At 40.9% G+C, this 27,444-nt stretch overlaps 2 protein-coding genes across 4 annotated transcripts in view; both read right to left on the minus strand.

The window, feature by feature from the left end:
• Nucleotides 1-19,576, minus strand: part of RNF43 (ring finger protein 43) — a 63,537-nt gene extending 43,961 nt beyond the window's left edge. Inside the window, exon 1 of the mRNA XM_030026989.2 lies at nucleotides 17,510-19,576. Coding sequence (XP_029882849.1) covers nucleotides 17,510-17,746 — 237 coding nt within the window. The 5' untranslated portion in view covers nucleotides 17,747-19,576. The remainder of the gene's footprint in view (nucleotides 1-17,509) is intronic.
• A 2,296-nt stretch (nucleotides 19,577-21,872) lies between these two features.
• Nucleotides 21,873-27,444, minus strand: part of HSF5 (heat shock transcription factor 5) — a 28,785-nt gene continuing 23,213 nt past the window's right edge. For all 3 annotated transcript variants that reach the window (XM_030026991.1, XM_030026992.1, XM_030026990.1), the window contains one exon: nucleotides 21,873-23,425. In XM_030026991.1, coding sequence (XP_029882851.1) covers nucleotides 23,358-23,425 — 68 coding nt within the window. In that variant the 3' untranslated portion in view covers nucleotides 21,873-23,357. The remainder of the gene's footprint in view (nucleotides 23,426-27,444) is intronic.

The following is a 27,444-nucleotide window of genomic DNA, read 5'->3' on the forward strand; positions in this document are numbered from 1 at the left end:
ACAAAGTTGTTTCCTAGTTTATTTAATGTAGAACTTCAATTATTGTGTTTTAGTCACAAATTCCTTTATAGTTTGAATCTTATATATACTCAAACTTATTTCGTTTTCTATGTTGCTCTGCAGCAAGTCAGAACAGCAGCAAACACTGAGTTTATAACACCTGGATAGAATTTTCAGAGGGCTGAATGATTTCAGTGAAAGAACTTTGAAAACCTGAAAGAAACTCAATTCCCACCTCAGTGTTTGATGATGTCAAATTTCCAGGCATCTGGTAAGCATCTCTGTTTACACAGGTTGTGTCTTCAGGGAGTGAGTTCAGAGAAATTAGTGCTTTTTTTTCATTTGATGCTCTGAGGAGCTTTTAATGAATTACCTGAGATGATAATATGATTGAGAGCTCTATGCACTGGTGTTATGTGGGCTGTACACCGAGATCTTGTAATACATGAACAGAAGAGCACAGGAAATCGGTCACTAGAGAAGGCAATTACTGAAATTAAGGGGAAATACGCTGAGAGATGCTTATCTTGTTAAAACATGGTGGAAAACAAAGCAAAACAAAACAGTGAAACCAAGAGAAACCCAAGGATATCAGCTTACAGGTGTAGCCTGAGTGGAAATGACAATATATTTTCCCTGTAAATAGAGCTGAAAGACAGTTGAATTCTTGAAGTTACTCTGAACTCTGGCAAAACACAACTGAATATCAAAATTTAAAGATGAAAGAGAAATTACCTTGAAACTCAAAGTTCTCCCCCTCTGTCAGTGCTCATGGATGTCTTCTGTGCAGAAATCAGCACTGGACTCAACCAATTCAAACAAGCTACGTTTTTTTCCTACTAGATGACATTTTTGTTTTAAAAACTGTATGATTTCTATATTGCAAGTCTTCATCATTGTAGCAGTTACAGACAAAATGACACAGATTCCTTCAAAGCTCAGTGAACACATCACTCGGCTGGGCGTTGCATCAACTAAGCATAACAAAAAGAAAAACTTCTACAAAAACATTTGATAAACACAACATTTCAGTTAGTTCCTTACACCAGTATGTTTCATTTCTCAACTGAAGAGAGAAAAGGAAATTTGGTAGAGATGCACTTTCTTAATGAACAATTCAGGTATGTGTAACAGCCAGCCTTCAAACATTTATATGGACAAGACTCTACACACTTAAGTATCCACAGGTGAGGCATTAGGTGAAGAATAAATCAGAATGGCATTCAATATGCACATAAATGGTTCTGTTTTCTTCACCCTGCTCTAACCACTTAAGTTTAATCATTTAAATGAAACTGAAATGACATAAGTTAAGAACTACCTATTTAACTGGAAAAGTCAATCAAATTGGAGACACTTACGATTACTTCTTTCTGGCAGTCATACTGTAGATAACACAAAGTCCATCATAAATAATGTCAAAAACAAGGCTTGCCACCAGCTCTGATGTCTTGGCCACATGGGAACAATGGACTTTTTAGTACATCCAGATATAGTCACAGACAGCAATATAATACAAGAACGAGGAGCTCAGAAAATACTCAAAGGATGAGGAACTTGTACCCTTGAAAGCACCGACTCTGAAAACAACCAAAGGTCGATGAAAGGACAGTATCATGACGAAATAACAAATGAACATATGCTGGCAGTGTGATATCATGGTCAAAAGGTCAAGTGTGATCCTCTGAGTACACTTTAGACTGAGGAGATTGCAGATCACAGGAACTGCCATACTGGATCAAAGGAAATCCTTAACATACACCCAAACTACGGACTGGTTTGCATGGCCAAGAGGCAGCCAGACTGTCACTAACCTCTCCAGACAGTATGATCTCTCCACCAGGACACAAACAAGCTACAATTCAACATAAAATATTCCTAAATCTCCTTCAAATCTGTGCTAAGTTAAATACATCCCCAAAAAACCCCAAAAGGTCTTAAGTGTCAATGGCTTTCACCTGGGTTCTACAGGACTTTTCTAGTCCTACATAAACTTTAGAGAAGCACAGCAATATTAACAAAATATCTACAGTTCTTCAGCCTGCCTACTTAAACCCATGTTCATACAGATCCTTAACCAGAGTTTATAAGCTATTAAAAATCTCTCAAAGTTCTTAACATGGTCAACAGAATTAAATAAACATAAGGAAGTTTGCCTTCATGGAAACATCAGGCTTCTCAATACGAGCATTCATCTTGTTTACTCAAAGCAGTATGTCTACCCATAAATACTGCCGGTCTCATTTCACCCTTTTTTCCCTCACTTTGTAAGTCATGGCACAAGGTTCAGATTACTGCTGTGGAAGAAGAAGAAAAGTTTACCATCATTAAGCAGTCGTCTTTGACATGCACGTTGTCAGTGTGTTTATATTCAGAACGGTAAGCATGGATATACTCTTCATTGTGGGCCTACAACTCATCCCAACCACAAGACTGAAGTGGAAGTAGAGAGAGCAGTTAATGTGGATTTATACTATATATCTCAAAACAGCCCAATTACTATCATGTTATCTTCTTTTCTTCTTCAAATGACAATCCACATCCATATTCAGAAAGTGAGTAACTCCAAGCAGTAATTCCCCCTCTGTCTCTCCCCCCAAGTAAGTGGGGAGGGGCGTCTCAAGCATTTGAGAGTAGTCTGCAAACCACAATCTGCCTAATTTGGCATCATTCCTGGAAGCATCTGTAATGGTATAGAGTTTAATGGAACTCCACATGCCAGCTCTGCAGATGTCAAGAATGGAGACATCCTCTGGAGAGACTATTGTACAACTTGACCTTTAATGGAATTTACTGATGGCCAGAGGCACGAACACTTAGGCAGTATCATAACATCTCCTGATACAATATGTTATGCAATTACCAGTATCACTGCACCTCTTTTATCTCCCAGTTCATGATACAAATGAACAGAGGCCACCTGACGGGTTTGGTTCTGTGCAGACAGGAAGGAGATGGTCTGCTTGACATCAAATGTCTGAGGAGGCATACCACTTTGTCCATGAAGGTCTAGGGTTCGCTGGGGGGAAAAGAAGAGCTATTTTCTGGCTCCAGTGAAACTTAGATATGACCTCAGGAAAGCATATAAGAAACCTTATCTGGGAAGGGGGAATAAAGACACTGGATGTTAGACATTTAGCAGTGGGTCTTTCTTGCCCTCTGGCAGAACTTCTTGCTACCAGGAAAGTCACATTTAAGAACATGGTTAGCATAATAAACAAGCTGCCACAGGCTCATGTTATTGTGCTGTCTGGATGGTGAGACCCTGCTTAAGATCCCATGCTGGGATAGAGGTCAACACTCTTTTACCAAAGCTCCATACAGAACTTTAGAACCAGGGGGTCAAAGAAAATTGTAAATCCCTCAGATGGACAGAAATAGTTGCTCTGGTATCTGCACTGATGTAATCTATACATTACTGCTCACTAGTCCTAGTGAACAGTCCAGAATCACTGAAACACAGGTCTATGTAGGGATGAGAGATCTAAGAGGGGCTTCTTCTAATAACAACCATTATCTAGCATCAAAATCTAGAGCTAGGAGTTCAGAGAAGGGACTGGAGCAAATGTTCTGACTTCTGTGTGAGTCAGTCTAGGAGGACAGGCAAACTTCCCTGGTAACTCTGGCTTTAGTGTTTCCTCAGCCTGTCCCAGACAGACTGAAATCTGTTGGATCACCACTAATGCATCTTGCCTTATCTTGCAGTAGGCTTTCGGGGGAAGAAGGATTAGACAGGTATCAATTAATCCTTCAGACTACAGAATCAAGAATGTGTTTACCAGGAATCCAAGAAACAGTCTGGCCTATAGGCAACAGAGCCAGGTACTTGTTGGCACCTGAGGAAAAGAAGTCAATTTTGCAAAACCCCTAGCTTCTGCAAACTGTCTCTTCAGATGTTATCCCACATTTCTCATTTGTAGCCTGTCAGATAAAACAGCTTTCTGCCACTGATATATTCAGCATTCCCAGTGCTGGGTTCCCACCAGGCACACTGGATTCCCTGGCTCCATGGCTGCAGACAGAAAGGACGGGACCTCAGAATATCTTGTTTGACACTACCTGAACATGAAAACCTTAAAATGCAAATGGTATGGTTGGCAAGGTTTTGAAACTATTTTTGGCTTAACACATCAACTGTTCTTCTTGGTGACCAAATACCTGATGTACACAGGTTACCACGATTCACTCTCTAGGCAAAGAGAGAGGTATATATGCCAACAGACCTGTAAAAAAAAATATTCTCTAACATGGAGAGAGGCTCTTATTTCAGCCACCAGAATATCAGACTGTTATTGAGATACAGTTATTATGAAGAGAAGCTAACTCCCAAGAGCAGGTACTCTACCCAAACATGCTGGTAGGTATCAAAGGTGCAGGCTCTGTTGCCTGCAATATACAAAACGCGCTGGGAACATGAGGAGGGATGATTATATCCAGTGCTAGTAAGCAGCCTCCTGCCACAATGGTCTCTTGTGGCAGGACCTTGACAGAGGTCCTTGAAAAGGTCAGGAAGCTGCAAAATTGAACAGTATACATCTCATTCTTACTCCCTAGCACTGATTGGGTGCTGTGGCATTGGCACCAGCTGGGTTCCTAGTCTGTACCCAAAAATGGGAGAAGAGGGAGGACAGAAATGGCAGAAACAGGTGGAAGGAGTAAGATCCCTTTGTTATATCCTGAGATCTAGTGCATAGGAGCAGGATGTTGCAAGGTTTAGATATACAGAACTGATAATGGTTTTGTCACAGGTTCCGAAATTCAGCATTGGCTAATGTTGTTGGAGAGGAATGATACTCCTAATGAATGCACCTGATATTGGGGTCTTTCTGCCAGTACCAAAGATAGGATTCCTAAAGAACATAAGCAGCACACGAGTTCTTCCGTGAGTTAAAGACATGGTGCATCCTACTAGTCTGCACCCTTGAAGTCTACACCCTTGAAGAAAGTCTTCCATAAAGACAGTTACCTCTTTAGGAAGACCTGACTTCTAAAGGCACGCTGGATGTACCAAGTCAGGAGTCACAAGAGACACATCCCTGTTGCCTACAGGACAATTCTTGCTATTCCTGAAGGCTATTTAGAGTTGGGACAACATCATTCCAATATTAGGGGAAATATACTCAATTGAGCACTTAATCTAATCACAGATGGAGCCCATGCAGTGAGTAAATAAAGTTCAATACAATAATTCAATAAATATTACTTAGCCACCCTGCCAGAATTTGGTTGCACAAACTCTGAACTTTGCCAAAACTGGAATATCCAAGCTGGGGTAGCATGATTCAGAAGGATAAGGGATGTCCATGATGCACTGAAAAATGCAGAATACTCAAAAAAAATTAAGAGGGTGTTTGGTTTTTTTAAAACAAGATCCTGAGAAATCTTAAAGTCATCTTGGTACACCTGCCAGACAGGAAGATAGGCTTTATTCCAAAGGGGCACAACAAATTTATGTGGGATGACCATTATGAAGAGGCCAAATGTAGCTCTGAAGCTATTAAAGGTGAGAATTAGTAGTGAAGGTTTATGACCAAGAACTTCCGCATCTCATCCTATGTTCATGAGATACAGCCAGCCTGGCCCTACCACACATGGGACTGTCTGCCTCTGCTGCCACTGGGGTTGAAGTTACTGTGCTATTTCTCAAGAAATACCAGTTTCCTCCTCCACTGCTTATGCATTTCAGGCTGTAAGTGTGCAGAGCATGGTTGGATACAAAGATGGACAAGTAAGAGTCAGAATGCACAGGATCATTTTAGCCATTCGGAGGAGCAGGTGTTGCTCTGAAAAATAAGAACCTATAGCACATTTGTATTGATATTTCATTAGGTGAGTACTACTGCATTAAAGAACAGACAAAGGCAGGGTGCATGCATGACTAAATTATAATGGTTATTATCCCATCAATAGAGCACAGTTGATGGGATCATGCAGATTGAGGTTGATGAGGGATAAAAATGGTACATCCAGGAAGATAGGAAGGCCAAAGTGTCAAGGGCATCAAACGCTGGTTAACAGCACCAGTTGAGAGCTACCTGTTGAAGAGATTTGCAATAATAGATCCCAAGAAACTGTATAGTGCTTTCTAAGTGAATGAAAAGCTGAGCTCAAAGTCTGTAATGGATGATGAAGGATGTACTTATCACAGTTCTTCCACAGACTTGCCCAAACAGAGCAAAGGTGGAATGGAAGGGCTGGTGCTGAAGGTGGTGGGCCTAATGGCTGAAAAAGTGTTCTGCAGAAGATGAGAATAAAAGAACAGCAGTGTGGATTCCGACCAAAGGTCCATCTAGCCCATGATCTTTGCTTTGACCGTTGCCAACAATGGATTTCTGAAGGAGAAGTAAGAACAGGACAAGCATGTAGGGCTTCTCCCCAAGACACTCTCCAAGCCTCCAACAAGCTGCATTTTATAGACTTCCTGAGGCAAAACTGGGACTGGCTATTTAATAGCCATTGATGGAGTCGTCTCCCATTCATTAGTTCCAGTGTTTTTTGAACGTCTGTAAACTTTTAGCATCCATAGCAGTTCCAGCAGCAAGGAATTGTACTGGTTAACTGCACAGTGTATGAAGAGCACTTCCTTCTGAACCTGGCTCCTAGTAGCTTCACGTGATGCCCCATTATTTTCACACTGAAAGAGATTAACAGTCAATCCCTGTTGATGACTCTGTAGATCTTTTTCATATCACCCTTTGGCTGCCTCTTTTCCAGCCAGAAGAGTATTAGTCCAGTTAGTTGTTCCTTGTACGAAACACACCTTATACTTTTTCTTATCCTCATGTTCGTCTCCAAGCCTCTTCCAATACCACTACATCTTTTTTAGAGGTGTGGGGAGCAGAACTTCACACAGTATTCAACATGTGGATGTATCCTGGATTTCTACAGGAGCTTAAAGATATTCTCTGGTTTATTCTCTCTTTTTGTCATTCCTAATGTTCTCTTTGTCTTCGTGACAACCACCAAGTACTAAGCTGACACTTGCATGGAACAACCTATTATAATCACAAGATACAGTTTCTAAACGTTAATGGACAAATCAGAGCCCATCACCTTAACGTAAAGAAATGACTGATTTTCCACATGCATCTCCTTACAGTATTTAGTCTCATAAGGTTCTTCTGCAATGCTTCATAGCTGATCCTTGTCTTCATTACTTCAAATTAGTTAATGTATTGGAAAGCTGTAAAACATTACCAAGCACCCAGTTTCCATGTGCTTATTAAACATACAGGACATCATGGCTACCAGCACACACACTGCCTGCAGAACTACAGTCATCAGCTTCTCCCACTGTGAAAATCTCCCAGTTATTCCTACCATCTGCTTCTTATCTTCCAATAATTGCTTATCCAGGAGCCGCCTCCTTATTCCATGTCTTAGTTTCCCTAAAAGTGTTTGCTGAGGGACTTAGGCATTTTGGAAATTCAGCTGGACCTACCCAGCTGATACATCCGTTGACTCCTTCACATCCACTTATTACACTCTACATTATAGTTTCTACCAATTTACTTCATACAGATTTTACAGCATACTGGTCTAGGCTTTTGTGGATGACTTGGAGCCCAGAGAAAAACTGGTATCGCATCAGCCACTTTCCAGGGATTTTAAACAAGAGTTCATATACATAGTTAATAGTTCAACAATTTCATCCTCCACAACTCTTGGGTGAATACCACCTGATCCCGGCGACTGATAATGTTAATTTCGTCTATCTACATCATCATCTCATCTACAGACATTTCAGCTTGAGACAGATGAAAGCACAAAAAGAATTGCATTCATTTTTCTACTATGAGTTTAGCTGTCCTAAGTGCATCTTTTAGACTTCAATTTTTTTTATAGTCCCTACAGATTGTCAGGCAAGCTTTCTGCTTCTGATGTGACTGAAAAGAATCTATTATTAGGGTTTTTATCATTTTCAAGTTATTTCTCTTCTCGTCTTTTCACTATGTTTTTACATATTTTTAGCTTGTTCCTCTTTTCTCTCATTTTACCAATTTTTTTGCTTTTTCAGGATGCTTTCATATACTTTCTTACCCTTATGTTTAGGTATGCTAATATCCTTTTATAATTTTTCAATTATTTCTTTGATCTTAATTGCTACTGTAGTCTCCTTAAATACCTTCATGCCAACTGCAAGGATATAACTCCTATTTGTCCTCTCAGCTTCTTTATAACAACCTTATTCAGTTTCACGTAACTCCCCTTTCTGAATTAAAACACAACTATGGACGACTTTTTGGCCTCTCTCTCAACATCTTTGCAGGAACAAAATACATTATTGTCACTGTTACAGAGCAGCTTTTCAAAAGCAGGATTTTGAATGAGGTCCTGGAAAAGGCCAAGGCCAGCATTGCTTCTCCCCCTCTTGGTTACCTGACTAGCAGCTCCCTGAAGTGTAACGGATGTAGTTGAAGCTCCCCATAACCGCCACGTTTCCTGCCCCTTGATCTCCCTCAACTCATAGAAGTTACCGGCCGCTTGAAGGCTCTGCAATGTCGTGTGGAGCCAAGATGTTCCACTCAGGTGTCTTCAGCAATAGAAAGCTACAGCTGGTTTTCTCAGGAAAGGCTCAGCAGGGACCTGTCCCACAGGCATTCTCCAGACTTTGTTTTATGAAGAAAGCAACCATAAAAGAGGCAGTCAGCAACGGAGCATGAAGACATGGATTGGCACCAACTCAGGCCACAACTAGGTGCAACTGTCAGAAATGGCACGCAGTGATTTCTCAACCAAGAACCCACAAAAATTATTTTGATGATACTTTTAACATAGGGCTTGTAGGAGCTGCATGCTGTACAAGTACATGGGGTTTGTCCATCACTTAAATCAGGTAACTGCACCTCTCATGGAGGTATGTACGTTGTACAAAGTTTACAAACAAGAGCTTTTGGTACAGCCATCTTCCTCTTGAGAGAAGAAACGGAGGTCAGAGGTACTCTGAAGGAGATAATGGAAAGACCAGATGATCACAGAGAAGAATGGAGGAGAGCAAAGTGTTGGAGGCAAATGATGCCAGGCAACGGCCTAAACCATTTTGTGCACCGGTAGTGATCAAGAAGACCACATACAGAAAAATAACAAGAATAAACATTGTTCTGAGGAAAAAGGAAGACGAAAATGATAAAAGATAAAAGATAAAAGAAACTTCGGAGAGTAGATGAGTAGAAAAAAATAGCAGAGTTGAACTATATGACCTGGGGCGTCTTATGAATGAATGAGACCAGATGAAATAGAGGGTAACAGGCAGGACAGAGATATTTTTGTGGCCCTAGGAAAATGTTCGGACAGAAGTCTCTGGCGTTGATGTTTAGGGATACATGTGCACCCACAGCATGGCTGCAAATGAGGACTACCATTCAAATAAGACATTTACGGAACAAAGGGATAACTGAGGTGCAGCATGACAAGTGGAAGAGGGGGAACTCTTTCTTATCTCTTCAGGATCTTTGTGAGGTTCCACTTATTTTGGCATAAAACTGTCTTAGTAAATAGAAGTTATTAAGACAATTTTGCAAGTAATATGATTTAAGACTGAAGCAATAACAGATATACATAAGTCAGCTCTCTTACTACTTTAAAACATAGTCAGCATAGGGTTTCTCAAGTTGTATTTCTACGCTGGATGGTGGTCTAAAGAGACTAACTTGCTAAGCATTAATCTCTGATGCAAATTGACATCCAGGAAGTTACAGGAATTGCTGCAATGCACTCTTTGTTATTTGACTTTCACATCTTACAGATGTTCCCTATATTTAAACAATCTGAAAGCAACATTGTTGTGCAGGATCCCGCACAAAATTCAACTAACGAAAGAACCAACATTCTCCATCCACTACCTAGATCTCCTCAAGTTGTCTCTTCAGCTCTACCATGTGGCAATTGCCCCAAAATCTTTTTTCAGACAGTCTTTGCTGCACCTGCTCTACTCTGTTATTGGGCTTTTTGGCCTCTGTAGGGAAAACAGCTTCACATCTGTAATAGGACTGGAGTTCGTTTTTCATATCTGGATCCAATTCAATCCCAATGTCTTTCTCTCTGAGATTCTGCAGTGTATGTATCCCTTCTACAGTGATGCACCGGCGGCCTTGAGCAAATCCACCTAGCTGAACAAAGACGCCATGGAACCACAGCTGCTGAAGTGCTTTAGAAGTAGGAAGTCTAAATTCTATTCTTCCATGTAATTTTGAACTAGAATTCATATACCTTTTGTCAAAACAATAGCAAATTTAATCCCCAAACTTCTTTACTGACATTTGAAATTAACGTGTCATAACTGAACTTGGTAAAAACCTTATAATTTGTTTCATAGAGTTTATAGCAGAGGAATTAATTCAGCCATCTAGTCAGAATTTCTGTATAGGATAATCCATTACATTTCTGCCACTATCCTGATACTGAGCACAGTAATACACATTAGATTAACCTATTTGATCAGTGGAGACCAAATTACTGAGATGGAGAACAAAAGAGAGATCAAAGGGCCACTAATGCCCTTAACTAGCCCCTTTAGGGTTAGGGAAGTGACGAGATGAGAATACATCCATTTATCTAGGCAGATGATTCATGTCTCAAGCTGCAGAGGAAGAAGATACACACCCAAAATTTCAGATAATTTGAACAGGGTGGCTGCAGGGGGGGAAGAGAGTCTTCCACCTAAATCTGGCAATCTGTTCCATCTTGTGCATGGGAGTAATCCATACAACCTAAGCATATTTGAAACAATATTCTCTCTCCTACCTTTGAAGACGGACCTATATGTTTTAGCTCCTTGTTGCAAGGTAAGGCCAATCCCTGATGCTCCTAAAAAAAGGTGAAAAGGTCCCAAGAGAACTCTTGGCCAACTCCCGCCTGACCCATGCTGGCAGCAAGCCCAAAGCTCCGAAGCATGAGATGTGATTATTATTCCTTAATGCAGACTGAAAGTGTTATGGGCAAATGAAAGGCAGTACAACATTTCCTGTTCTTTACAGCTGGCAAAATAAGGGAAAAATAAACAGATTTAAAAAAAAAAACTAAAAATCACAGAACTCAAAGACAGAAGAGACCACCATGACCATCCACGCCACTTATGCCTACTTTATACCATGTCCTCCTGTCTATATCTAATCTCAAAACCTAGAATGGAGAGAAGCCCAAAAGGGTGATAAAAATATGAATGTGCATTGCTCGAGTGTGATATATACTGCTGTACTGAGGTTCGGCTTACAACTCTGCTTTGTTCATAAACCAAAATTTCATATATTTGACTCTTGGCAACCCCTGCAACACAGATTTTTATGATACTGAAGATAGACAGACCTGAAGATCAAACTACACTGCTCATTTTCCATTGCACTTATGTGTTACTTTTTTTCCTTCTAGGTTAAAACTTGCTTGTTTTCAGATTAAATAAGACTTTTGGGGAAAGTCCACAGAAAGCTTTTAGGCATGTTTGAGAGCTTGATGCATGGAAAAATACAGAGATATAATACATAAAAATGCATGTCAATTTTTGTCCAAATTAAAGTCTAATACAATAGAGTTCTCTTTGATCATACAAAATTTGTGATGTTTGTATTACTTTGACAATTCTGAAAGTTTTCATTTAAAAATAATGAATTCACATGCAATCCAGAATAGCATTCCATAATCTATATGAAATGCCTACCAAACCTTTAGTTTTATGGAAGCACAGAACAAAAAGTAATTTCTCTAATGGTTCAGAGCCATTTCACCCACAAATCCAGCCCAGCTACAGCCAACAGGAATGACTGAGGCCCATTTCCCTTCTTCTGTAATCTCAACCCTCTGCCAGTTTATCTTTGGGAAATGTCCACTTGCTCCTTGGATATATTCCAGGACGGGTGTACGTGGCCAGAATTCCTCTGTTGACTGTCACTCACTCCAGCCTTGTTGATTTAGCCTTCTGACCATGTATCTTTGCTCTGCTGCAGTTGGGTTTGTTTCTCCTATTAATGCCTGCCCCATGTAATTACTTGGGCCTCCAGATCCATGACCTTTTTAGGACTGAAAATCTTCAATTCAGGATGGGTCTACACCTACATGTGTCATAAATAATTCTACTGGGACAATGACCAGCACCGGATGGTGCACTGGGGAGCTGGAAGATTTAGGTTTAAAGTCCTTCAAACTCCTTCTTCAACAGAGAACAGCTTCCCGCCCCATGTTATCTGGATCAGGAAAGAAGATACACCATGCAAAGCTCCAACTCAGCCTTGCATATGCTCAAGAGAGGGATGGAAGTTCAGAAACAGCCTCTAAGCTCAGCTTTTCCTAGCAGCTAACTCTAGCTGAGACTCCCTACTCTGCTTCTGGATTTTAATGGCTCACCTTTCAGCTACACTTAAATCCTATACTAATACAATACCATACTAATCTACACTGCAGGTTATACTATATACTATGCCAATCCTATACTAATACTGTCTGTCCAATTTTTAAAAGCTCTGTTTGGCCCAAATTGTTTCTTCAACACTACCAATGTATTTGTATTGGATTACAGCTGCCTTTATGATTCAATGCTTTGTATGTTTTCCCAAGACTGCTTTTACTTTCCTGAGTAGTATCTATGTCACATCTAAAGATATTTTTTTAAGCTGTAAGAGCCATTTGTCCCACTGTCTCACTTTAGTGCAATTTCCCATTCTAAAGGTTAGCGTCAGAGTTCCACTTTTTGGTACTTAGGCAACGAATTTTATTATGCTGCAGTCAGTACAAGTGGCTCAATTATTGCTAGCTTTTGAGTCAGTTCTTGCACATTACTTAACACTAAGTCAAGAATATCTTTCTGTGTACTCTAGTATTAGCTGTTCCAAGAGGCAGAAATTGCTTCTTTGAACTTACTCTTATTGTGCTATCTGACCAGTTTATTCACAGGTAATTTGTCTCCATTATCATTTGGTTAGACTTTCCCACTTCTTTGATCTCTGTCAACATTATGAACTCAACATCCTTTTCTTGATCCAGGAGCTAGTAGTGTAGGAGACTACTAATACATTTACTTTCTTATGGGTTGGGAGCGTAACCCTCTATAAGCAGGTAAGTAGGTGATTATCCATTCCCCAATAGCATTCTGCATTGTAACATTGGAAACACTCTCCATTTCCAGGATGATCATGTTGGGTTCATTGTAGCAATTTCAAGGGTTAATTATCATTGCTGTTATGAAGATGCACCACACTTCTTTTCTGAATATATCTATGTGTGATTTTCAGCTTCTGAATTGTATACAACACCTTAAAAATCAAGATTCAGGATCCTCCTCTAATTCTCACTCATTCCACCTTAAACAGAAGATTGACTTTAAAAATAATGTTTTTAAAATACTTTATTTCTTTGCAGGGAGAGGAAAGAGGATAATCCTTGCTTTTGGGTTTCAGAGCTTTTAGGGAGCTTGTTCTGTGTTCTCAAGGTTTTTTCCTGCAGTCATAAGTTAAAACAAGGTGCTCAGTGGGTAAATGGAAGTTGACTTTCTCCTACAATCACCTATGTAACTGCTAAGATTATACAGAAATGAAACAAAGTATTGTGAGACTTGTGATAAAATAATGCATGTTGGGAAAACTTTTGCCTGCTAAATAAGACGACTGTTCCACTGTTCTACATATCTACATGTTTCTTCTACTTGTAGGCATGTAAGGTGATCGGTGACTGATGATTGCTTTGCCTTCTCTATAGCAAATACAGTAGTTTGAGTTTATCTATCTCTCTTTAAATATCATTGTTTGGGACTTTTCCCAAACTTTTAACATTATTTCCAAAATACTAGCCCCAGAACTAGAGACTGTAACTAACTAACACAGTATCATCCTTTCCCTTGTATACAAGACTGGAGTTATATACACTCAAATAAAAAGATCCTAATGCTCAGTTTTAATTATGTATGCTTGTATATACACTTTAAGTGCTGAACTATTTCTCAGATAAAAAGTTTTTTTCTTCCACAATTAGGTTTGCATGTGAATTCTGTTGTAATTCAGTTTGGAAAAATCTTAAAACTCTTTCTCTCAAGTCTCTACAGTGGCGCTCTCCTTTTCTTTCCAAGACATTCCTTATTTTCCTGCCTATCTTCAAACCAACATCATCAACTCTCTCCAGTATCAAGTGGAGACTGAGGTATGGGCAAGAAGGAAACCAGGATTTATTCCTCAAAAATCAGCTAACAGAACAGCAAAAATATTAAAAACAGAGGCTGTAAAAATTGCATTAGCAATCATATTAAAGGGAGTTGATCTGCAAACAGCTATAGGAACTGCAATTCAGAGGGCATGTTGAATCCTTAGCTGCTCGTGGATTGCCCATTATAAGTAAGATCCAAATACGTTCTTTCCAACCTACTTGTCTAAAAGGTTTGGTTCTTCCATCTTTAATACAGGGCCATTTTCTGACTTCCCTGCGACTTTTTCAGAAGAACTCCAGGCTACTGCAGTAAGCTTAACAGAGATCTAAACTTCCAGCCATTTGGAAACTGCAAACTAGTTCACAACATGACTTCTCCTGTGTTAAGCAATAGTTAATGCTTAGAGCATGTGCCATCCTAACAAGCTTGAGCTCTGAACAAGCTTGAAGATGATTTCTGTAAGAAGTCTAAGGTGTTGGTTTTTTGACCTATAAAGTCTTAAGTGGCTCTGCCTACTTGAGAAATTCCTCTCCTTTTGCATCATACTGCATCGTGTGGAGTGCCAGAGGTAACATTGCCTGGGTTAAACTGAAAGTGGCGGACAGCAGACAGGTCCCGGGCAGCTTCCTGGCATCTACCCGCCCACCCACCACTGTTCAGTGACCTGCAAAACTGAAAATCCAGAGATTTCCCAGAAGAACCGGTCACAGGGGCAAGGGGCGTGAGGAGGAATTCGACATTGGGTTTATTTTATTATAAGTAAAGAAGATATTTTTAAAGTTAGCTTCTAAGAATGTAACACACTGTGGTCCTAGAGAATATGGCAGGGAGAAAAGAAATCAAGAAAATGTTCTGGTAAAAGTACATTTGGTGAGGCTCCATCACTTACGTGCAGGATTTTCTATATTAAATTAAGAATGTGTTTCTAAAAATATATTGACCAGAACACTATGAAGATAATTATAAGTTAAAGAGAACTTTACTTGAATATAGGGCTAACTCTGCACCACTTATCCTTAAGCAATCTTATTATACCACTGAACTAAGAGAGCATTGCTTTGAAAACAGGACCGGGCCATCCACTCTTGTTTTCCAAGCTAAGCTCTGCAGTTTGTGTTCTCCTGCGATATGCATGAGGGTTGACTGCATCTTACAGGGTCTGACATAACCAAGAAGACCTATTCAAAAAAATGGTGTAAAAACTAGACTTCTTAGCTCATTAACTGTAAAGATAATCATGTTATGTACCTGAATTACATATAAAGAACCAATTGTGCAGGTATGTGTGAACAGGCTTAAGTTTATTTAAATAAGAGTTCCAATGACATCAAAGTTAAGCACATGACCTAATGTTTTTGCAAGATTGGGATGTTGACATGTAAAATGAGATGTCCCCATAAAGCCTAATTCAGGTGTATTTAATATCCAACTATCTAAATGAGAACTAAAAACAGTTCTTCCCATTCATTTCTTACTTATTTTATACCTTAACAGATACGGCTCCATTTCCCATTTTGGCTTTCCAGAGCAGGAACCCACTGCAGGATCAGGACCCAAACAATTTTAAATGGCATTTTATATTCTGAGTTTCAATACGTAGTGGCAGAATTAGAAACTACACCATAAGATATACACGAGAGGTCATAGGTACACTTGACTAAGCTTTCCCAGAGCACAGTGCCTGGCACAGGGCAAACATCCTGCTGCAGAAGGCACAGCCTGACCCCCCGATCCCAACATTTCCATCTGAAACCAGACCTGGATGATGTTCCATACTGGATTCAGTGGGATACAGAACAGGAATGATCCCCTGCACACACATAGTGGCAGAATCAAGGCCTAAAAACATATACAGTGCAGGTCAGTATCTGTGTACACAAACTCAATAGATTAGATTAGTGTTTCCCCAACCTCTCCATTTTGAGGATGATTTTTAAAGGATGAAGTCCATTTGTAAATCTGACACTATTTACGGCTGACTACACAAAACGCCTCATTTGTGCTGCTGTGATGGCAGGCACTACAAAAATCCCACCTTGTATCACTGCATTTGGTTAAAAATGTCCACACATCACACAATAGAGATTATCATCTTCTCATTTCGAAAAGGCCCACACTCTATACTTTGTGCTCAGTTGCAACACCACTGTAGTTTTTGTAAGGAATAAATATTGACTTTCCTGGACATTGCCTCATGACAGAACAGGACCTTGAGTACATTTGTCTAAGATTTTTTTAGCCTGGTAATATAATTTTACAGCATAGCTTTCGTTCTGAGTGGTTCAAAAGGCGTGGAAAAACAGGCTTTATAAATGTCACAAACTGCCCATTTTCATTTTCAGACAGGTGACCATGTTCTAAAGCTGGCTCAACTGTATTTCTTTTCTTATAAGACCATACAAAATTTATTACTTTAATTTAAATTTCCAAGCTACAAGTTTAATTAAGATTACAACATACCACATTTGGAAAGTCAAGACTGGAAAAAGCCATGCAAAAATTAAGATTTAATATTAATGCAGGCTGTTTTGTTATTTTTTGTTTTCAAGAATAAAGCACACGACTGCCAAGCAAATTACCAACAGAAATGAGAGAGTACATACCAAGTCTCAAGAAACTGTGCTCAAAACTTAGCATATGCAGGAGATCAGTCTGTTCACCAAATAGCTCAGTTCTGTTTCTGAGCAGCATCTGCACCTCATGGTGAGACATTCAGATGCTCTCTCCTTAGTAAAGGTCAGAAACCAGCATTAATTTCACTTATAAAAATACGTGGTGGTGACACCACAGGAACCACTGTATGGGTGAAATTCAACTTTCAGGTACAGGCAATACAAAAGACAACAACTAGCAGGGTCAGTAATTCTGGTGTGCAAAGTCTGGATGTGTATTTGAGCTGTAACAGACCCCCAGCTATCAGCAGAAGTGTGTAGAAAACCTTATGGATTTCACAAAGACAAAAAAAAATCATGTTTTCTGTCCGATGTTTAGCGTCCCAACATGTGACTCGACACACTCAGCTTTATAACATCAATTAAGATATGCAATAATCTTCATGGGATCAACCGACCACATCCAACATTCAACATTAATACAAGCACAGCTACAGATCGTGACCGAATGAAGAATCAACAACCATTTGCACGATCCCTTCTGCCTCAAAACAGTGCGCAGGGCTGGGGGGCAGGAACACAAAGGAACAAAACACACAGGTGGACAGCTCACATAAAAAATGACTCCTTGCTTCAGTTATAAATCTGCAGTCGAGAAATAAAATCAAATCCATTGTGCTGGGAGCTGAAGCAGCAAGGAGGGAAAAGGGGGGAGAGGATAGGAGTGGGAAGGTAAGGCAGATGGAGTTGGATAAAATACAGCCGCTCTTACCTGGAGCAGTTTTCCTTCGGCTGGAGTCACCTCGGCAACATTTGCAAACTCCCCTTCCAGTATGATAGGCTCCACTTTCAGGGGGATCACCCTAATGATGGCTTTCTGCGCCGCCGACCTCTCCGACTCAACCGCCGCCACCAGCGCCAGCCCTGTATGGCCAAGTCCTGCCTGCAGGGTCGCCATGAGCAGCCAAGGCCAGAGGACAGCCAGCTGCAGCTGGGGGCCAGCACTCATGCTACCAGCTGCAGCAGCGGGCTCGGGCCACACATACCGCTCAGGAACGTGTCCTCACCCTGCGGCGGGCTCCAGCCGTCAGCAAAGCTCGTTGGGTTTCTGAGCGTGCGGTCCCAGCGACGGGGAGGCGGGAGAGAGAGAGGACAGAGGGGCTCAGTCGCCGCCAGCGCTGCTTACCAGACAACTTCTCCGGTTCTCACCATCACCATTTCTCTTCCTTGGTGCCACGTGCTCAAAGGCCGCTGGGAGCTCACAGGCATTTTTTAAACAAACAAACTAAAAAAAAAAATCCTAAATTATGAGTCCCTCCTCCAGCAGATAAATCCGGAAAGATCAGCGAAACAGGTTGCAAGCAAGAAATAAGTTCAGATATTCAGAACACCAGGGAGCATTAGGAACTCATCAGTCCCACAGAGATGAGGCATGGGGAGATCTCCCCACAGACATGGTGTCCTCGTGTCCCCTGCCCAAGAGTTAGGAAGATCCACAGGTTCAAAACATCCATCTCAAATACCCTTGAGAGACACCTCACCTTCTTGCCAGCATTTCCCACAACACGAGCTCAAGCCCTTCACCTTGAATGTTATCTGCAATTATTGGTATCCTTCTCAGAAATTACACAGGAGGTATTTCTTGAATTTACGGTGAAAAGAAAGTTTGCTTCTGTACCATTCTCCTCCAAATCGAGTTGATCCCTTCCATCCTTCTCATGCCAGAAGTGCTTCATTCAAGTTTGGAGATCAGCTTTACTTTCCTCCTAGCAATCCATGTTCAGAGTCTGACTCTGGGTGCAGTTCTCCAGGACAATTAATAAAGCAGGGAGCTTCTCTTCATAGTTTCAAGTTTCCAGGGAATAAAAAGGTCCGAAAACACTTTAGAAGGTTAGATACCAAGCCAAACAGGTATCAAGCAAAAAGTTACAGCATATCTGGTTTCTCTCGCACTGTTTCTGTGCGTGCCTGAGTTCCGGTACAACCACTTCCAAGCACACATTAAGGAGATCCCGACTAAAGGCCCCACAAAATAAAATATAAAGTTCCATGGTTTGCCCAAAGGTCACATGGAATGTATCGAGGAGTCTTCATAACTGGGAGATTTTAGAGGCTATTTTCAGTTAAAACCAAAGTTACAGTGATCACACAGCTATGAAGAGAAAAAGTGATTAAAAAAAAAAAGAAAAAAGATCTGCAAACCTGTTAGGCAGTGTGCCTGCTTGAGTCCGCAGGGGCCGGGATGGATGGGAATGTTGCTGTAAATCCTAGGCAAAAGTTATTTCCAGCAGCTTAAAAAACCTGTGTGGGTCTGATGATGTTTGGTTTCAGTCTTTTTTTAGAAAAACAAACAAACAAACAAAAAACAATCGGTATTTATAATAAAAAAATACTTAAAAAAAAAAAAGAAAGCAATCTCTCTCGCACACATGCGGCAGGCAGGTAGGTGCGAGCGGAGCTCCACAGCCCGAAAGAGAATCCAGCAAGATCAAAGGGAGAAAATTACTGCAGACAGAAAGCTCCCGGGGCAGGCATGGCTGAAAGTGAAGTGCCCGCATGTAATCTACAGACCCAGGAAAGAACCCCAAAACACTTCGGAAAAGCTCCTGTAAAATACCAAAGTCTCTCCTCTCGCTACAGCAGACGCAATTATCGGCTCTAAACGCAAGGAGCACGAAGGAAAATAAAACCTGGACCATCAGCAGCGACCCGGCAGCTAAGACCGGCAGGCTGCCTGACCGGGATCGGGTAGGCAACCGCTCCGGCGGGCGCAGGGGCTGCCAGCCGCCGGACAGCCCCGAGAGCTGCTGCGGAAGAAAGTCTTTCTTCCAGAAAAACTGCACCTAACCGCGTCAGCTCGGCCCCCGGAGAAGGCAGGCTGCAGCTGGCCGCGTCCTCCCCGGGGACGGCCGGCGCTCTCCTACCTGCTGACACAAAGTGAGGGTGGAGCAGCCGGAGCCACCGCCCCCCCGCCGGGCCGGGACCGCGGGCTCCCCCTCCCGCCGCGCCGCCCGCCTGCAGCGCGGCCCGGCGGCGGCTCCCGGTGCCCGGGCCCGGCGGGGGCACACCGGCGTGGCCGCCAGCGCCGAGGCGGAGAGCGGGGGCGGGGAGCGGGGGGGGGGGACGGGACACGACCCAGCGCCTCCCTGGCGTCCCGGGGGGAGGGCGGCCAGCCGGCGTCCCCAGCTGCTTGCCACGCCGGAGCGTCCTGACGGATGGCAGCCGTGGGTCTGCGGGCCTGGGAAGGGCTCTGGCCATTTCACGCGCTGCCTTTCTCCGGCTCTCGCTAATTTAGATTCAGTAGCCCTTTTCGAGTTGCTGCTGCGAGGAGGTTTCAGGTCAGGCTGATGTCAGAGGTCTGGAATTCAACTGCTATTCTCCTCTGACATCACTGAGAGGTGAATAATACTATAGGTCAGACCTATAACCTCAAAGTAAGGTTGCAACTGGAAATCTGTACATTGGCATGGGATGGAGTGGTGCTTCAAGAGGGCACTCAGCAATTAATGCAAAAACAAGGCACCATGCGCAGAAGGCATATGATCCATCCAGCCGTTCTGGGAGTCGTTCGCTGTCGCTCCCAGCACTCATGGAAAAGGGCATTCCAGAAAGCGAACAGATTAACGAGGGTTTTTCTGTTACACGTGCAACAAACTAATCCCTGGAGTCACTCCACAGAAATTAATAAATTACGCAAACGAAGCATTAGTCCACTTTTTTTTAAATGTGGCTGTGTGGTAATTGTTATTTGTTGATGAAAGTGTCAGCAACAACTACTGAAACATGAAGCATTTTTTTCGACTGTGATACTCTAGCATTTGTAATTTAAAACACAGAGAAAATATAAATGCAACACCCATTTCAGTTTAAAAGCTTAATTTATTACAGATTGCTGCAACTATGCCTAAGCAAGTATAAAAGAACATCCTCGAGGTAAAACAAATCCCACTCTCTTCCCATTAACAAGAATATAGTTAAAAACATCTTATTACAGAATTTACTTACTTATTATTTACTGACTGAACTACATCCACGTTAAGGTGCTGAAATGCTAGACATTCAGTCTAGAGTACCTGAGACTTGTGAGGCCTTGTGCAATATTATACAGATTTCCTACAGTAGCAAGTGCCCTTTCTCCTCTGCTCTCTCACAGTACGTCGGTGAGTTGCTTAAGGATAAATAAGAGTTTACATGCACGTGTATTCTGAAAGTGCTGTACTGCAGGAGATCCAGCTCCATAGCCTTTTAAAATTAGCATATTAAAAAATTTTAATACAAAGATTTCATCATTTGTCTTTAGAATCATAGAGCATTAAGACAGTAAGACTCCACTAACTTAAACTTCTGAAAGTATCAAATCTTTTGGTGGTAAACAGGAGCAAGAAAGGTAAGCTAAGAAGTTGCCTTTGTATTTTATTTGAATTAAAGAGGCAGCAGCCCCAGTTTAATAAGGCTGAATTCCTGTGATTTCTGTCTCCTTACACCCTGAATCCAGGAAGGCTAGACCGATGCTCTCAAACCCTGTTGTTATTAATGGCACAAACTACCACAGGACATACAGACCATCCACTACTTCCATGGCATATTACCCAACAGTCTCAAGCCATGCCAGCTGGGGAGCACAAAACCAAACTCAGGTGACAAAGCTGCAGCAATGTTATCAAACTTTTCCTTTTAACTGCCTGAATACTTGCATTCATTCAGAAATGCTTTCCACACTGTTTCATTTGAGGAGGAGGATATGAACATAAGCACCTAGCCTTTCACTATTCACGTCACCTGAAATTGCACTGCATGGATATAATATATGATAAAGAATAACAAATGCAAGAACAATCAGTGTGGTAACACTCCCACTCGCCCTACTAACACTATCCTCCGATTGCATTTGTCTAGTTTGGACTGTTCGTGAATAATTAAAGGTTTTGTCTCAGTTCATCCTACTGCTCAGTGTTCACTTAGGACATCCTGACCATAGCTAGAAGCTACACAACACTCTGGAGGGCATAACTGAGGTGGTCCTGATAAATTCTTTCTGCTCCGTTCTTGTGCATTTTGCACAGGCCTTGTTCTAATTAATTATAAAAGCAGTATGAACATGCATGAAGCAATTAAATTTATGTTTTAAGTGGTCTTCCACATGTATTTCCCTAACATCACAAATACAGAATGTGCCCCCTTTATCCTTCAAACAGTATTTTAACATAAGTACAAATGCATAGCTATTAAAAACTTACGATCTGCTATCAATATAAATACAATCATATTTTTAAAGTTAAGAAATTAATAATTTAAGACCTATTTAAAACAAAGTACGAAAATAACAAATAACTTATCATTACAGATACCATTAGAATTGAAAACAGAAGAATTCTCCATTAATGTAAAAGATCAGCAGCTGTCATATGTAATGGATACCCACCATAAAGGATAGACTTGCTGCTGAAAACAGAGCGTTGGTTTAGGAAGGAAGAGCATTTCCTGGTTAATCACTCAGAAAATTAGCTCATCTTTCCTATAGCTGCTCTCCTGAAATCCCTGACCCATTCAGACCTAGAATCTTGTGACTTTCCTACGCTTTTGTTTAATACACAATTCCCAGTAAAGGGCCACAGTATGACTTCAAGCAAAGACAGTGAGAGCACCAAACACCATCTATGCTGAGCATACTGTAGCTTCCAACAATGTTAAATAAAAGGATTCCAAATACAGCACTAAAACCAATTTGTTTCCCAGTAAGAAAGTTTTGAGAAAGTTTTTAATGCTTCCTGTATACAAAAAGTTAAGACTTGCCATATCTAAAAAATACAAGCAGCTAACTAATTACTGCTTATTAAATACTCTGACCACTATATGCTCTATAACCTGACAGGTAGAAAATGTAATGGAAAAGGTAAAAATCCTGTTTACAAAAAGTTCAGACTTCCCATATCTAAAAAATACAAGCAGCTAACTAATTACTTCTTATTAAATACTCTGACCACTATACGCTCTATAACTTGACAGGTAGAAAATGTAAAGGAAAAGGTAAAAATCCTGTTTACAAAAAGTTCAGACTTCCCATATCTAAAAAATACAAGCAGCTAACTAATTACTTCTTATTAAATACTCTGACCACTATACGCTCTATAACTTGACAGGTAGAAAATGTAATGGAAAAGGTAAAAATCCTGTTTACAAAAAGTTCAGACTTCCCATATCTAAAAAATACAAGCAGCTAACTAATTACTTCTTATTAAATACTCTGACCACTATACGCTCTATAACTTGACAGGTAGAAAATGTAATGGAAAAGGTAAAAATCCTGTTTACAAAAAGTTCAGACTTCCCATATCTAAAAAATACAAGCAGCTAACTAATTACTTCATATTAAATACTCTGACCACTATATGCTCTATAACTTCACAGGTAGAAAATGTAATGGAAGAGGTATAAAAAATGCAGCAACTAATACCCTACAAAGTTAAAATGAAAGCAAAAAAAAATAGAGGGTTTTTTTTTTTAAAACGCAGTTGAAATGATCCAAAGTGTCTGTTGTGTGCAAAGCACTGCCACTGGAGTCTGACAAGGGAACCCAGCTGGCTGCTGTTGCACATTTTCACGTACTTGTCACCCACTTCTCACTCTCTTGTTTCTTCCTTCGCAAAGCACCCCTGCTTGTAAGCCACATCTACCAGCAGATGGAGATCTAGGAAGAAAAGGGAATACTGAGTAAATATTAGTCCTTGTGTATGTTTCACTTGGCAGCATACACAGTACTTCTATCAGGTACTGTAAAATATGGCCTGAAAGGCAGACTATAAGTTGAGAATTTGAGGCCTACTGTTTAAAGAATAGGAATTACTATAATTTTTCAAAACTTTAAATATAAAATAACAACAAAACAAATCATAAGAAAAGTGCTCCCCTTTTTCAAGATATATTATTCATATGTGCATTCACTACCATGGATGCCAACTACCAAACATTATTTACTATGAAACCCTGGCAGTATGTACAGAAATACCCGTTCTGCTTGTGACATGTGCCTTCATTTGTCCATAAAAGACACAATTGCCTCAAAGTACGCCATAGCTGGTGCCAAGATCCTAGAGAAAACTTGTGGTGTCACTAAGAGGACAAACAAGAGACTCCTTTTTTGAAAAGTACTTTGATCCACAGCAAAATGAAGATACTTCCAATGTATGGCCAGATCTTGCAGGCCAAGAAAGTGAACAAGTACCCTGATAAAGTCACAACAGCACTACCACTGCAGATGTCACCCACGTGAACTTTAATCTCTAAACAGACACATTCACGTCTTAGGAAAAGAACTCCAGCCTTTGTTCTTTTTCTATACTACAAAGTTCCTGCCCCGTAAGCACCAGTTCTGCACTTTCCGACATTTGCCTCCTGCCAAAGCAGACTCTGTTGGGAACAAATCTTGAAAAAGCATAGGGATGGAGAAATGAGGGGGCTAGTAACAATGCGACTCTAAATTACGTAAAGTTAGGAGACGGGGTATAACATCCACTCATCCAAAAGAGCAGACTGCCAGGACAGGTAATTTGAAAGTCCTTCACTGAATATATAATGAAGTAAAGGTAATGGAAACTGAGCTGGAGCAAGAAGCTGCAGTTCAAACTCCTGAGAGCAACTTCACTTTGGGCTTCAGACAGGAGATGTTGAAGAGTTCAGGGTCAGGCCTGTCACCACATTAACACTTAACACCTTTGTAGGAGACCTCACCGTGACCTACTAGGAAAACTAAATGAACAGTAAAATTATTTTTGGCTGGCAGGTGCAGGAAATAGTTCAGGTGAACATATGATAGCATGGGAGACCTTGCCTGAATGAAGATTTGCCCCTAGCAATTGCACATATAAATCTCTTTACCTTGGAGTGAATGAGAGGGAATGCATAGTGACACAACTGTAGTGGCATGGGAGTGGGTGGTAAATGTCTTGGGCACCTTGCAGCATGACAATGATGGATTCATCTGAGTCAGTAGCATCTCAGTATTAAGTTCGTGTTCTTGTAAAAAATTACAGGAACTTGCAGATTATTTGAAGGACTAGATGACTCACAAAAAATATATGGCCAGCCATTGAGAAAGAAAGCTTTTTCCTACTAATGTATCAGTATGCTTAAATGCTGAAATCCAGAAGTAACAAATTCCACCTGCTCCACAATGAGATCCCTATTTCCAGGAAGAAGGGCTGCAAACAAGAATTTCTCCAGTCAGAATCTGGTCCTTCTTCTGGTCCTTCCTCTTTTAGAAGAGGAAGCACAAACCACAGATATTAGGTCCAGTACAGCTATATTCACTAGCTGAGTGTACCTGTGGAGTACAATGCAGAGGAGATGGGCAAGAATACGTGAAGAATTTACAGAGTTCCTATCCATCATTTGTGAAATCCGAAAGGACTCTTGTTGCAAGGGTGGATGCTGCCAACATAACCAGGCAGATTTATTCCAACAATTCCATTTTATAGATGAGCTCAAAGAAAGAAGATGCATCATCAGCACCTTCAAATCGATGTCCTAAGAAAGAGCCTGGGGCTGAAAAAAACAGTCCCTCAAAGGTGAACTATCCCTCACACCTCAATGGGATGAAAACGCCAGGAACTAGAGAGCCATACCCACCATCTCTCAAGAAAAAAGGGTGGGAATGGAACAGATGACACAGCCTATACTCGTTTGCAATGATGTGTCTTAGTGCTGAATTAAGTTCTGCAACTTCTGTTGCAGCCTCTGACTCCTGGGAGCACTCACAAATAGGTCCTCTTCTCCTGCTGCTACCAAAGAAAATTAGGTCCCTCTGTCAAATTGTCAGGTACAAAGACGGTTAGTGCATGAGGTGTAAAGATATGGTTAAAGCAAACACTTGCATTCAAAACAAAGAGGAGGGTTCTTCACCCACTGTGTAATTAACCTATGTTAATGACATTAACTTACAAACCCCACATGGATACTAAATGTTTGCATAGCTTCAAAAAGTGACTAGAAAAATTAACTGAAGAAAAGTTTACCGAGGCCTTTTCTACTTAACAGTACAAAGATGCCAAAGATACTGTTGGAGACAGGACAATGGACTAGAGAGACCTTTCATCTTGACCCTGGTTGGCAGGATGTTCTTAAAGCTGGTAAACTAAATTTAGCTGAGAAAGTTAAGTATATTGTTTTTCATTTGAAGAAAACAAATAATGTATTTCAGCGATTTATGGTGCTGCAAAGATGGGCTGGCAGCTATGGAGGGAAATCCTGGAGACTGTGTTTTAGTAAAATGATGGTTGTCTTTCTGGCTACAGAATAGCTGCAAAATGCAAAGAAATCCTGTCGAGCTCTTCAAAGGAAAGTAATGCCTTCTCCAGAAGGGAGGGTTTGATTCTTGGCCCATTTATGTCAATTACCACCTTGGTTTTGGCCCACAGCTGCTCCCAGTCACAGAAGTGACTGCTCCTTCCATCTCTATTGCATTGGCCTTTGGCACCACATTATGTTGGCTCTGGCTGTGTGATATCTAGAACTTGGTGTCACCATGTAACAAAGAAAAGCAAATCATGTCACCAGCCTACTGAAATAGATAGAACAAAAGCCTTTTCTATAGCAGGATATACATCAAAGTGCAGGCTCAGAAAATTTGTAAATGAGTGCCCGAAGGAAAAGAGGAAAACGGATAGGACTCAATCACATTCAGAGGATAAGTTGTGAAGACACCTGGAAATTGTCATCATGCAACGTTTCAGCACAGAAGGGTTAAGGAAGAAGTTGTTTCCAAAGACCCACAGAGGAAAGGAGGTACTGACAGACAAACATGTAGTCAGAGGAACAGAAGTCCGCTTCTATTTAAAACCTGTCTGCTTCAGGCTTACAGTTGAAATACAGGAGATGGGCTATGCCAGCTTCAAGGCTTGTGTCGTGCCCAATTTATTTTGGGCCAACTTGAGCCTTATCGTGTTTGGGTCAGGTGTGCTGTCTGCTTCTACCCTTTACATGTACACCAAGTCTAAAAGGTACAACAGTGGAAACAGACCTGGATGACTATCACACTTCCCAGAGAGCAGACTCTATGCTAATTGTTGTTGATTAGCATTAGCGTAACAGTGTTTCATCTCTGTGGTACAATCCCAAGGAAATGCTTTCCAAAATGTTCCTGTATATAACTTTACAACTGGCATATTAAGCAAATGTTTTGCTTTAGATATGAAAGCTGAGAAGTTTGCTAATTATCCATGATGCCAGGAAGTAATTGAACAAGAAATCTCAATTCTGTGTTTTAAACAAAAGCCTGTCTTCTTTCAAGATGGCATCCAACCTTTTTTCTCAGCTTCCTGACAAAAAGACTTTATTCCTTACTTACATGTTTGAAACTGATGGGCATTATGAGCTGAATTATTAACTAGCATCATTATCTGGAATCTAGAAACTACCCTTTGAAGTGAGCAGCAGCTCTTCAAACTCTACAATCAGCTCTTTGATGAACAGCTGTAAGGGAAATACCTTCTTACAAGACTTGCAGGCTGCACCAACTTTTCCTCTAGAATGGATCCAAAGTACTCTTTGTGTCTTCTTACGTCTCTCATCTTTGGACAGTTAGGTTTTTCCTTTAGTTACTAGATTTGTGAATTTTTTGGCCTCAGATGTTCTGCTGCTTTTTTTCTCATGTGTTTCAGCACACATATCAGCAGATTGGTACAAAATTTATTTAGTGATCCAAGACAAAAA

The sequence above is a fragment of the Aquila chrysaetos genome, chromosome 10, assembly GCF_900496995.4.
Source record: "Aquila chrysaetos chrysaetos chromosome 10, bAquChr1.4, whole genome shotgun sequence".
NCBI lineage: Eukaryota > Metazoa > Chordata > Aves > Accipitriformes > Accipitridae > Aquila > Aquila chrysaetos.